This window comes from Homalodisca vitripennis, chromosome 1 (assembly GCF_021130785.1).
Source record: "Homalodisca vitripennis isolate AUS2020 chromosome 1, UT_GWSS_2.1, whole genome shotgun sequence".
NCBI lineage: Eukaryota > Metazoa > Arthropoda > Insecta > Hemiptera > Cicadellidae > Homalodisca > Homalodisca vitripennis.
The window spans coordinates 17,293,965-17,308,670 of record NC_060207.1 but is presented as its reverse complement, the minus strand read 5'-3'; the positions used below and the strand labels follow the sequence as shown (position 1 = coordinate 17,308,670).

The window sequence follows — 14,706 nt, the reverse complement described above, 5'->3', positions numbered from 1 at the left end:
TCAGTATCTGGATTAAAGTAACTGATTCGGTGCATAGCTGATTCACAGACACATCTGTTGCAACTGGCTACCCAACTGCTTATATCTGCTGTTTACTGCTCAATTTCTGTTTATTACAAAAACATTGTTTACTTAAAATATTTTATTTAAACTTAACACCTTCACTGCAGTTCTATAATGATTGATTGTATTAATTACATAAGAGAAAAGTCATTCAAATGCTATAAATGGGCAAGAACGCAACCAGGACAAATTTTGGGGGGTCCAGACAACTGATATTTTCCCTAGTGGACAGGGAGTAAGGGCCCATTTTGTTCCTTAAAAAGTTCTTCACCCGTTTTCTTTGTTGAGAACAATCTTTCTGGGGGGGGTGGGGGGGGGGGGGGGTGGGGGGGGGGGGGGGTGGGGGGGGGGGGGGGTGGGGGGGGGGGGGGGTGGGGGGGGGGGGGGGTGGGGGGGGGGGGATATTCATTTTCATGTTCAATATGTCTTGTGCCATTAATAAGCAATTATAAAAGCAAACCTCGTCAATAACAAAGCTGAGATTAGGATCAAATGAGTAAGCCATAGAACATTACAAAAGTTTTAAAATTATTATTGCCTATTGTTACTATATCTTTGATACATCTAAATAAAAGAAGAAAACAACCAATAATTTAATATTGCAGCCTATAACATTATAATCAAGTAGGCCAATTTTTGTCACTCAAAAGTCATTCCAATCTTGAGCTTGACTAGAATAATCTCATTTGTAAGGCAAAGGTTTTAAAAATTGCTAGGTATTATAATATAAATAATATATATATTGTTTTTTCAAGTAATTTGTGATTGAAACAATGGTATACTACTTTGACATATATACATAAGATTAATCAAAATAATTATCAAACCATAAGGGTATTGAACATGTTTTGATATAAAAAATAACTATATCAAAGATTGTAAAAACAGTTATTAAAGTTCTAATACAAATGGGGAAAAAGTTCTCCATGGTAAAAGCCTGTTTGGTGATACTTTCATTTACTTAAAAAAGGGATCTTAATAATGGTAGCTACCGAATATGTACTAGTTAATATTATTATAAACTTTAGTTCCTATTCCAAAATATTAAAAAATTGTATTATTTATATACTATTAAATATTTTAAGCCCCTGAAATTAAGATAGTTGTGGTTTCAACAAAAAATTCACCCTGAATTCATAATTTAGTTTTGAAACTAGAGGATTGTAAACACAACTGCGCCAAAAGCAATGACCTTCAAACATTCACACTAACATTTAAACAAGGCCGAACTGACACAATACTACTGGATAATACTAAACAATGTTTCTTCTATGCCTTGTACGGTAAACAACCATAGTCTTAATTTGTTATTATAGTAATGTACAGATTTTGAATTTCAAATGGCAATTTATTAAAACTTGGCCCTAAGAAATTATACGTCTTTTTGAAAAATGTGTTGGCTGGCCACAGTAAAGTTCTCTAAATCTGTAATTTAGACTTGTAAACCTTATCTGTTAAACTACATATGCTCTGCACAAACTTTATACATAAACATATATTGTAAAGGTAAAATCCCCAATGAACAAAAAAGTGGGAATGAGTTATCTGTCTTTTTTCTTTTTTAGAATAAATCTAACAAAGTGCTTTTGAACTATTGCAACGGGTTTATTACCCATAATCCATTCTGTTTTGCACCAATGAAAATATAGCATTTGAAGCACATCATGACTGTAATTATTTCTGAAAAAAATAAAACACTAACTAAAATTAAAAAAAGCAACTAGAAACTCACCAGAAGTCCTGTTTCAACGCTAGGTAGAAGAGTCAGCCTGCTGCCATCTACAAGTTGATTTTCTTGTACTGTTCCCTCCCTCAATTGTCTGTGAAAAAAAAATTGAGATTAGATTACATAATATAAGCCACAAATAATTTGTTGTACTGTTCTCTCCCTCAATTGTCTGTGAAAAAAAATTGAGATTAGATTACTTAATATAAGCCACAAACAACAACATTAGGTGAGAGTAATTTTCTTGTAAACTAAGCAAACGTTATGGATACCAACTAACTTTGTCATATGTTTACTAAAAATTGGTTTCGATATTCTAAATCCTTGTAACAGTTATGTAATGAAATTAGACACTGTCCGAGTTCAACTAATATAACTACTAGTGCTCAGAAAATGAGCACACAATTAACTATTGACATTATTGGCTGATCGTTAGCGAAGCCTGTCAATCAATTGTCTGGACAAATTTTTGAAAACGAACTGATCTATAGACTTGGAATTTTACACAAACCTTCATTTCTACATGAGCAGCAATTGAGTTTGATGATGGTTTTCATCACCTCATGAGATTTGGCTGAGCATCATTAAAGCCATAGTGTAAAATCATTGTTAAAAATAAGTTTGGTATTTTTATCCCCATTTATTTTGTGGTGTGTTTATGTTATTTCTACATTTTTAAGTTTCGACAACCCAATGTGGAGCACATCACATTTTTAACCTCCTGATGATATAACTTTTGTTCTGGAACATCTAGTGGATAACTATGAAATTTGGAACTGTTTTGACAAGATACATGGTAGATACAGACCATGAAGTTAAGATACCAATTAGCCATTGAATATAAAAACGTGATATTGAAAACAGCCAACACAACACACAATATAAAGTTTAATTAATAGTTTTACAGCATGATGTAAAACCTAATTATATACTTCTGTTGCAAAATGTACTCAATCTGCCGTTGAAAATGTACGGATCACAAAACAATATTAAATAGTTTTATAAAAAAAAGACCTGCTCAACATGTTAATAAAATATTTTGAACTAACGTTATCCATGTGGTCATTCTCCAATGTTTATTACATGGAATAGATAAGTCTGTATCCTGTTAATAAGAAATAAAAAAGCTGCTTTCAATAAGAAATGTACTAAATTGATTAATGAACAAAAATTCACTGAATTTATTTTTCAATATGATTTTGACTTTTACCATAGAACTGTACACAAACAGCAAATTATATTTGACAGAGAGGAACTTTTATAAAGGACTAAACTACAACCTACCACATACATCTTCAGTTCACTAATTCAAGGCGAATTAGCTACAAAAGTCATCCCTAATGAAGATCCATAGAATGGCTCCAGATGTATATTAATACTGTAAATAAAATTAATGAAAAACCCAAAAATAAAGTCGCTCACTTGAAAGATCCTACCAACATCTACAAAAAAAACCTCATAAAAAGGTAAAATACTATTTACAGAAGATGAAATGAAATCAATATAGGTAATGAATCTTAAAGACCAATTTTTCATGGCATTCCAAAAGCGTCTAAACATAACACTTCTATTATGCGTATTGTGGACTATACTTCTGCCTCTTCCCTCCACTTACAGATTTGCTTCAAAGCTAGAAAAAGTTTTGAGACATATAATTTCATATCACAATTTTAGTCTAAGGAATTCTTTTGGTTTTGTAGAAAAAAATTAAATGTATTACCCCATCCAATTCTAGTCTCTTTTGCTGTGGTACACCTCTACACAAACAAACTGGTTTCCGAAATACTCAATACACAGTAGTAGAAAGTCACCTGAGTCAATCCCACCTGCTACTTGAAGCTACAAATGAATTAACTGCACTGTCGAAAGAAGTCCTAAAACAAAATTATTTCTAGTTTGATGAAAAAATGTACAGTCAGACTGACAGGCGACGGGTTCACCTCTAATATATGATATTTACCTACATCTCATTGAAAATGAGTTTGTCATCTCAAATAAAAATAAAACAAATAATCTCAAATATATGTATTTATTTCTCCCTGGAAGAAAGAAAAATAAGTCAAAATACATATATACAGGGAAACTCCCTCTTCAGACCAAGCCAAACTCCCTACATCTTCCCCCATATTCACAGAAATTTGCTGTATACAATTTCACTGTTATTGTCTTTTGAACTTACAGTTAGAGGTCATAAGAACTACCAAAGAGAAGTCAATATTATAAAAAGTTGCCACACCTAATGGATGGGATAGCAACTAGTAGACAAAATTATTTTTAAAGTACAAAAATACTCAGTAAAGTTATGTTTACATAAATAAACAACAACTTTTATTTGTGTAGAGCATAGCTAGATTATACAGCATGGACTCAGGAAAACACTGAAAGATTCAAACACACATTTGACATTTAAAACGAGTAACAGAGCGCGTAATATCGTGAAGGAATAGGAACGACAACAACAATGGTGCATACAGGAAAAAATGTAGTGACTGTAACAGTATACAGAACTGTAACATTGGACAAACAGAACTGGTATTCGAAAATAGATTATTTTGAGTTCAAACTTAAAATCATCTACGGTATCTTACAGTTACTGTTATTTTGTCATAAGTTCTAATTCACAAACAAATAAACAAAAATTGTCTTTTGCTCAGCTTCTCATTGCCAACAGTCACGACATGGGAGAAATTAATAACAGTTTGAAAATTGTACATAAATGCAAGAAAGGTGGGAAAATATTGTACTCTTGAAGAAGACAAAATTTATAAATACTTCAAAACTGTACAATTTTTAATTGTATTAGTTGTGCAAGAGACTAATCCAATGCTATAAACTGAGTCACGAAAAAACACAGTATAGTACACAACATAGTAATATTTTCAAAACTGATTGAAATATTTTTATAAAATGGAGTTTTAGGCATATTTCATACTAGTCAGCTATGACTAATCACATAATAAAATACACCGGAATTGGTAAGGCTAAAACAGACAATATTACATGGAAATGACCAGGAAAAATTAATTATCGTTCCTATATCATATACCAACCTACACAAGCTTTTTTTAAACTGTAGATTTCCAGGCTTGAAAGTTTGATTTAATTGGGATAGATTAGTGTACAGCTGATTTAAATGTTACAGTCTCTCTTTACACTGACTTGAGGATCTCAAAAATGGAGATAGGACGAGCTGGAGAGTTAGACACCGACCAAGGTTCGTAGCAGGATATGTGGGTCACTGTGTACCACTATCTCCTGGCCCAGGGTCAACCAGACACTCTCCTCCTGCCATTATTGTGTATCGGGTTGGTTAAAAACTAGGTAACTACAAGAAGATGTTATAACCTTATAGGATGTATACATTATAAAAAAAGAGTTATTTTGCAACTAACATGTACACCATCTACAAATAAATAACATAAAATTGTGCATTAGTGCTTTTGATGAATGTTTAAGAGCTGGCTGTAGTAAAATAAGCTTCAATTTTCCCCATGAAAACAATGTTAGACCTCATGTGGTTTAACACCCTTATTTTAGATTGTACCGTTAGTCTTATTCTAGAGATATGACTTACTTTTTTCGTAACTTACATACTTTTTGAATATTTAACGAAGTAAAACAAAGTTTGAGATCTTTTATGAATAACCTATATATATATATATATATATATATATATATATATATATATATATATATATTGAAAAAACTAAAATATATTTGGATATGTATTAATGATATCTTTAAAATGAGACATCTACCATAATTCTACGACTACTTAAAAATAAGGGTGTAAAACTGCACGAGGTAAACATTGTCCTTGTAGGAAAAACTCAAGATCATTTTACTACAGCCAGTTCTAAAGCAACATATTTGTTAACTTGGTAAAATTGTTCATAATCATGTATTTATATAAAACTGTACAATTTATTACAAATTTATTTTTTTTTTAATACAAGAGATCTTTTTTTAACTTTTCACCTTAAAGTACTCAATATATTATTTAAACAAGCAGACTACGCTAAAAATGAAACCCATGATTGTGTAAAAATTGCTATCTAAAAGTGGTATGTAAACTTACTTGCTTTTTTATTTTTTTAAAATTCAATACTTTTATTATTTATGTAGATTTGAATAATGTTTATGTAGTTAAAATAAACCAAAGAACACTTAATTCATAAAAGTATATATTATTTAATCAAATTTAGGTCCAAATAAAAAGTTAATATCAAGACATGAAGTGGCCTATGTAAATAGATGAAAGATGACTGGAAAACATGTAGTTTTATCTATACAATTTTTTTTAATAACACTTATTTTTTAATGTTATTTCTTAAATTATATTTAATAAAAATATTATAATATGCTTTTCGTCATAAATCATAAAAAAATTTTCCAATTCTGTTTTCATGTTTAGTTTAGAGAAGTTGTCTTAAGGGGTTTTTACTAACAAATTTTAAATAAATTAGAATCAGAATTATCTTTATTTATAATTATCAAGATTACAAATGGTGTCAACGTTTTAAACAATTACAATAGCTTTTTATTCTGAGGTGGCTTGAGTCAGTTCTGGAATGTTCCTTGTAGGAATTCCTCGAGAGAATAAAAAGGTCTGTCCAATAGCCATTTCTTCAATATTGCTTTCAGTGAGGAGCTTCTCTTGTGTTGCAGTTCTTGTGGTAGCCTATTGAAGAATTTCCTGCCGATGTACGATGGTTTAGACTCATACAGCTTCATGTGGTGTGCTGGGAGGTTGTACAGTGCGCCATTTCTGGTATTGTGACAGTGAATGTCTCTATTTCTTGGCAGGTATTCTCAATCAACATGTAACACGACTTCTAATACGTACAGGGAAACAACAATAATTTTTAGATTAATGAAAGCATCTCTACAACTTTCCATGTGTTGTAGGTCTGCCAGGACTCTGACTGCTTTCTTCTGGATGATCAGAATTCTTTTTAGATTTGTGGCTGATGTGGCACCCCACACCGCAAGGCCATATCTCAGCTAATTATCCAACAAAAACTTATTTTACCACCTGTCCCAACAAAGATTAACCAAATGCATGTAATTCCTTAGAAAAAGTTTAAGCCATATAGCAAAAACCTGAGATAAAGAATCCGATCCACCTCTGCTTACTGAATTCACAAGTGTCAATTTGATCATCATTTGGGTGGTTCCAAAACTTTTCATAAACCTATGTTGGAATTAAGCTACTCATACAATTGATATTTTTACATGGGCCTGAAAGGTACTGATTATGCCATTTCATGATATTTTAGAGTGTGAAATTTATATTTAATTCTGAACCTAGAATAGTTAAATAATGGGATATTCTTGAATGGAATAATAATGGAACCACCAGATATTGAAAATGATGTTCAAAAGAGTTAACTTTTAATGGCTCTTCATAGCAAAACAAAAATATCTTTATAATGTAATTTTGTAAGCAGTGTCTCACCCACTAATAACCAGAAAAATTATATTTTACTTTTGAAACCAGCTGTATAAGCCCGAAGAAAAGGAATAAGTAAGCTAAAACAATTCTTGATTCACTAAACAATGTTGAATTTATTTTTGCTGACACTGCAATCAAATACTTGTTTTTCTAAAGACAGTCTGATCTTATGTGAAATAGCAAATAAAAGTATCACCATATGGTAAGTAAGTATGAAAGAAAACACATCACTCCATTGCTCACAAACAGCGACTCAACTTATGAATGAATGAAATAAATGAAAATGCCTTTTTATTTTGAGTTTATCTCAGTTACAAATTGTTTTACAGAGTCAAATCAAATCGTTTAATTGCAGTTGACAATATACATTGCATAGCAAACATCAATTTTCATGTCTAAATTTTTTACTTTCATCCCACATCAAGGCCATATTTAAACTTACAACATTCAAACATTCATTCTCCATTCATTCCATGCCAATTACGCCCACTTTCGGCGCTGGAGTCAGTTTCCTCATTGCGTGGTCTCCCAGTTGAATGCCAGAAACTCATCAACACTGTAGAAAGCGTTTGACGCCAGGCAGAGTTTGATACGAGTTTTTAACGCCTTGGGCGTTGGGCATTTTTAATTTTGTTTGGCAATCTGTTTATAAATGAACACCTGCCTGCGAAGTCAAATGTTCATAAACCACTGTTCTGTGCATTCCCGAACGGTAGTTATCTCTGCCTCTTGTCTCATATTCATGTATGTCTCGTCCTCTGGTTAAGGCACATTTAGACAAACAATATAAGGTTGTTTCTAAAATGTAGAGACATGGCAAAGTTAACAGTTGCAAATTTTTAAACGCTGTCCTGCACGACTCTCTCAAGTTTAAATTAGCGTTAATGCAAATTGCTTTTTTTTGTTATTTGAAAACTCTCATAAAATGGTTGTTTGCACAGGCTCCCCACAAAACGATTCCATACGAAAGGTGAGGATAAATTAGCCTGTAGTACGCTGTAATCAGTACCTGACTCTGGCAATATTTTGCCAAAGATCTTAAGACATAAACTCCTGAGGATAATTTGGCACAAACATAATCAATGTGATTTTTCCATGTCAACCCTCGATCAAGGTGTATTCCAAGGAACTTTGAAGAATAGACTTCTTCCAATAATGCAACCATAACAGCAGGACCTCTTTCAATATCTATAGAGCGCATTGAAAAGTTTAGGAAATTTGATTTTGATGAGTTTATTTGAAGATTGAGGCTATTGAAATGTTGGACACAATTGTTAAGGTCAACAAAGGTCTGTATTTCTAAATTTTGTTTTGTACTTCCTCTAAAACAGAGAGTCGTGTCATCTGCGTACTGCACAAGCTTTCCATGCAGTAGTGATGGTTCAATGTCATTAACATATATCAGGAAAAGAATTGGACTGAGTATTGATCCCTGGGGAACTCCATATTTCAGTGAAGTAGGTTTTGAAATTTGATTTGAAATTTGGACGACCTGTTTTCTATGGTTTAGGAATGAACTAATCCATAAAAGTGGCACGCCTTGAATTCCGTGGGATTCTAATTTGTCAAGCAGTGTTTTGACAAATACACTGAAAGTACTCTAAATTGGTTAGAGTACTAACACTAACCTATACTAACTGTAACCTAGATTAGAAAAAGATCCACAATCAGTCACAACCCAATAAGTTTTCTAATTTTTAATTTAAAACTATTAAAATTTCAGTAATGCAATAATTCAGTGCTCATTCTACAATTATCTGAAGAAAGAAAAACCTATCAACCTAGGTACATGGATTTGAATCCTGGTTTGGGCACTATATTTTCACACAATGACAAACAATTATCTTGGCCTAGGCTGAAGTATATGATATGTAAGTTTTAGGTCATGTTTTTAGATACACAAATACAATAACTAAATTCTTTTATTAACTATTTTTAAAATAATAGAAATCTTGACCTCGCCCGAAGTGAAATGAAATGTATTTATTATCATTAATCAACAGTGGTTGCAATAGACATAGACAAACTCACACAAAGCCTTAGTGTAGCCTTATATTAGGTATTAAAAATTACATGTCAAATTAAATGGACACAATGCAAAAAAAGTACATCTATAGTCCAAAAAATTAATACTAACAGTATCTACATTTAAAATTAAACAATACATGTAATAAGTTAAAAACATACAAATAAACACACATATAAATATAAACATTCAAGTAAGAAACACATTTTTACATAAGATCTTAGATTAAAAATTTACAGAGAAGAAATTTCCATTTTCAATTTCAGTCACACCATAAATGCTTGACCAATCAAACAATTTTTGTTTAAACACATTAATTGGAAGGTCCCAATGTTTAAAGGCAATTTGTTAAAAAGTGTTATACAGTACAAACAAAGTTAAAAGGTCCTTTGGTTTTAGTTCATCTAGCATATCTTAAACCTAACAGATCTTGAAGTTATTTAAGTTTTCCTCAACATGGACGAGACTGTAGAAAATGAAAAAAAACTAGGTAATGTGAGTATTTTAAGCTCAGGAAATATAGTTCAACATGAATCTTTATGCCCCAGACTTTTTATACACCTGGCTACTTTTTTGCCACACGGAAACTTCTTGAGCTCTACTGGAATTATCCCAAAGAGTAATACCATAAAGTAAACGTGAATGAAAAAGCTTGGGTCACTAAATCTAAATGAGTACACATTTTTACCAATCGGAAATAGAACTATAGAAAGACAAGTACATATACACTTTTTTATGAATGTCTCACATCAGTTTAGAATCCAAATTAATTCTAAGAAGTTTCATTGTCTTGTGCAAAGTAGATTTTCTTAAAATAAAGATAATTTCTTCAGTTTTATCACAAATTAAAATAAGCTTATTGGATGAAAACCAAAGATCAGGTTGTTAGAAGTGGGTTGGTATAAGGCTTTAGATTAATTAGGCTACTTCAGATACATGAACATAAAAAATATTTTATAAATACTCTTTCTTCTTTACATAACTGAGATCCTATATTTTGACTGACAATATTGAGAATAATTACAAAATAAAATAATTTATTTTTAGGGAATATATAATATTTGCTAAAAAAAACTATCATCTCATGTCACCCAAACAAACTAGACATATATTTAAAATAATAATTCCTATATAAATTTGTTAGTGATCATCATATTCTTACACAAATAGTGCAATGGTAATTTAAATACAACAGAGAACACTAAAAATCTTCTTTTTTTATAAACATGTTATTTGGATTACCTGTATGTGTAATAGATGTTAAATTACAAATGGAATGTGTAAGTTTACATGTGGACACTACGATAGCTATAGTATTCAATATTAACACTTTGATTACTGAGCAATAATGTGTAATGTTGGCACACAGACCACACAATGGTCCTGTAACCTTTGGTAACAAACGTGTTAAGGTGTAAAATTAAAAAATTTGGCTTACAAGTATTTTTATAGAGTGTACTTAAACATTATTATTTTCTTGATAATATATGCCCTACCATTTAGGTAACAAAATAACTTTAGAGAGACAAAATAACCGTTCAAATTACTTTAAGGAGACATACACTTTTAGAATACCTAACAAACTTAGGCATAAGCCACAGGAATGGACTACAGAAAATGTGAATAAATTCAAATTTAATTTGTTATCCTTAATCAACAAAACTTAAGACTACTGTACCTCCAACAGTCTAGTTTATTATTTATTTAATTCAACAAAATAAATAAGGGTTTAAAGTTTAACATGGTAAATTTCAAGGCCATTTCACAACACAGCTCCCTCTTAAGACTAGCCCAACTTTGGGAGTTAAGATTGATAAAGGACAAAGATCCTCAATCTGTATGTTCATATAGTTTGTGACAAAATGGTAAATGCATGAAGAACATGACGTGTGATGGTTATAAAACTGAAGGTGTATACAAGGACTCTAAATTAACAAAGATAAAGAAATGACATGGGTAAGGTAGAGTTTGAAAGGATATTTTATTTTTTAGGCAGAGTAGAAACCGACTAATCAGTCACCTACGGGCCTGCCTGATAAATGAAAAGGTCATATTATCAGAGAAGCACATTTATTGAGATAAAACTGTAGTTTAACTGAAAATATTACTGTACATGTGTTTTACAAATTATAAAATTGCAGTAAATCATAAACACAAATGAAATAGGGTACGATAAGTGGACCCGGTTTTTTATATCGAAGAATGTAACCATTGATAGGCTACCTAATATTCGCATCTCAAATCCTAGACTATCAATCGATATAAAAGTATCTATAGTCCTCAATAACAATCATATGTTTTAAATAAAAATATGAATTTAATATTTACAGTGGTCAAACAAATTATTATAACCAAAATTAGGAAAACTGAAGACGACCATATTTGTTACTCTCACAGTTACAGTTGTTTCTTTCCCACAAATTTCACATAATGGGTGTTTCGGTACGAATACAACATGTTGAGGACACGAAAATATATCTTATTTTAAAGCAAAGTCGTGTAGTTTTCTAAAATTGACTGCTGCTATTTTTAATAATCAAACGTTAATTATGTAAAATTGAAATATTACCTTACGTGTATTATTTGAAAGGGTTTACAGCTGTTGATATAGATTATTTAAGTTAATTATTCAAAATAATTATTTAGTATCGATTGATTATATCGATGGTTAAGTAATATCGTTTGCCAATTTCGATATAAAAAACCGGGTCAGCTTATCGTACTCTACCCGAAATAATACTTAAAGTAGTAAGTTGAGAGAACACACTGTAGGTTATGAAACACTAAGCCTGTAAATATGTCCTGTAATACATGACTGTTTCACTGGATATACTTAATAAAAAAATTATGTCATGAAACAATTAATTATCTTGCACCAGCCGAAAATAGTCTGTAATGTTCTTCTGCTTAACAGGCAACAATCACAAATTCATTCCAATATTTCTCCATTTGCAGATCCACAAATCTCCATTGGGGTAGACATACAACTTTTTTCAATGTATTAAGGGCCCAAATTAACAGAGGTATAATTAACAGTTCATTTACTAGTTTCTTTTAAGTATTTTTTTCTAGGGCTTTGTTAAGTGATTTTTAAAGCACAGTACTCATAAATGATGATGATGAATATTTTAGAATAAATATATTATAAAGTGTATTAAAACTTATAGTTTCCATTCTTTATTAATATCATTTACACACTCACTACACAAGATATTGTAATTAGTATTAATTACTCAGAGAAGACTTATAACCTTATTTGTAAATAATTAAATTACTAAGACTAAGTTTACAACATGGTTTTGTGAAAGAAAAGTTAGAAATTCAGTAGCTAATTAGATTACATACTGTACAATTTTGATTTTGCTTCCTCTTTGAAATTTTCTTACACAATTTACAGAAATTATCAAGGACTTTTTATTGGAACTGCAATATACCATGATCCCTTGATTCCTTCATACATTACCCACTTGAAGGAAACAGCCCACTACAATACAGTTCTAACTGATCAAAATTCAACTGCATCACAATCTCCTAGGACTTCATACTAAGGCTAAGGACTTCCAAACTACCAAAAATATCGTACTCCTAGGATTTCACCATCCTGGAGAAGCTGAACTACAGTCACTCATCTTTGTGCTTCTCTTTCCTGTGTCTTCAACAACTAGCATGTTCTTACATAAATGTTCTTAATTTATCATCTTTTTCCCAAATTATGCAATTAGGCTAATTCAGATTTCTTTTAAATTTTCCAATGATATGTTCTTCCTTTTAAAATTTAAAAGCCTGATATGATTCTGAGATTACATTCATATTCCTTTAATTTTGTCTGTTAATCATTTCTTTACATATCTATTCAAGTGTAAGCTTTAATGACTTACAAAATTGTTGACAGTTTTATTTAATTTAAAATGTTAGGTCGAGCAACTGCCAGAACTTCTTTATATTCTGTAATAACTTCCTTTATATATATTTCTTCGCACTGAATGGCCTCTTTCTATATTAGTACACATTGAGGAGCCTTGAACAATTTTTAGTGCAAAAATTGGGGTTTTTTTTGAACTGTATAAACATTTATATTGTGAACTAGTAAAAAGGCAGTTGTTTGATATAGCCATTTGCCTTAGATAGGTAATTTCTTTGAAATTACAACAAACAACTCTGCATTACTTAATTAAAAGTACTGGAAATAAAATACTCGAAAATATATTTGTATGGTATCATTTGAATGTTTTTAGCATGAGTTTTTGTGTTCCTTATTTGGTTGTTGGCAAAATATTGAATCCCATGCACATAAAGTCTATCAGATGATACCATTATCTCATACAAATTTCATGAAATATCCAGTCATTTGAAAGGAGTCCATAGCCTACTTATTTTGCTAACATATTTTGAAATCAAATATGGCCTGTAACAAGTTTTTAAATCCCTGAATAAAAATAAATTTTAAATGTCCCATACATTGTTATTTATAGAAAGCCTAGGCCTATTCAATTACACTTAAATGTGATACTATATATCATGGGTTAATTACTTGGTAAATTTTAGTATTTTACCTAATAACTAAACATGGGGGGGGACTAAAAGGGTTCATTTAAATCTGTTTCAAGAATCTACAAGCAAAAGATAAGTTATCTAATTACACAATAATTACCTTTCTCTGTGCAGCAGGCATATCCTTTCCTTTGGCACTTTCAACTTTTTAGAAATAAGTTTTTTCAGATTTTCTATTGTATCGTTTTTAGTTACGGCTAAATCGAACTGGCCTCCGGTAGTAGGCGTTACCGAAATTGTTATACTAGACGTTGAATTTTTACAGCCACACCCCAAGTCACTATCTGAATTATTTTGAGTACTTTCTGTTGTAGCATTACCACTGCTACTCTCCATTATAAAACTAAAATGCACTAAATCACCATACGTTATGCGAACAACTCCACACAAGAGATTTCACTTTCCAACTGATCACAAAACAAGATTTCTACAACGTGAAAACTATTTCCTCACCAAGACCAACCCAAACAGTGAGATAGTCTCTACAGCGACTGTCCGATTACGACTGAAATGGTGATGGAAGATGCAGTTGGCAACACAAGCTTGGCCAGGTCGATGATTACTAATGCTACTAGTAGTGAAGTTGTGAACCACAACAGATTACAGCAACAAAAATGTAGCACTGCGCTACCTAGGAGGAATATACAGAATATCTCAGAAATATCTACTAACCTTTTCATCTATCTATATCAAAGATACAAAATATATAAAGTTTCTTAAAATAAAACAATTACTGAACACATTTGTTTTTTAACTTAACAATATTTTTAATAGAAACCACTTGTTGTAATAAGCTGAATATTGTCATATAGCAGCTTTATAACCCAAAGACCTAATTATAGAACAAATTGTTAACATTTTACAAGCATTATTTTTTAAATGGTG

The 14,706-nt window shown here is 31.1% G+C and overlaps 1 protein-coding gene across 1 annotated transcript; it reads right to left on the bottom strand.

The window, feature by feature from the left end:
* Positions 1-1,761: 1,761 nt before the first annotated feature.
* LOC124357830 (midnolin-B-like) lies at positions 1,762-14,351 on the bottom strand. Its single transcript, XM_046809897.1, has 2 exons — positions 13,922-14,351; positions 1,762-1,883 (listed from the first exon to the last, which is right to left on the bottom strand). Exons 1-2 carry the CDS (start codon positions 14,155-14,157, stop codon positions 1,784-1,786), a joined length of 336 nt encoding a protein of 111 aa, XP_046665853.1. The 5' UTR covers positions 14,158-14,351; the 3' UTR covers positions 1,762-1,783.
* Positions 14,352-14,706: the final 355 nt, after the last annotated feature.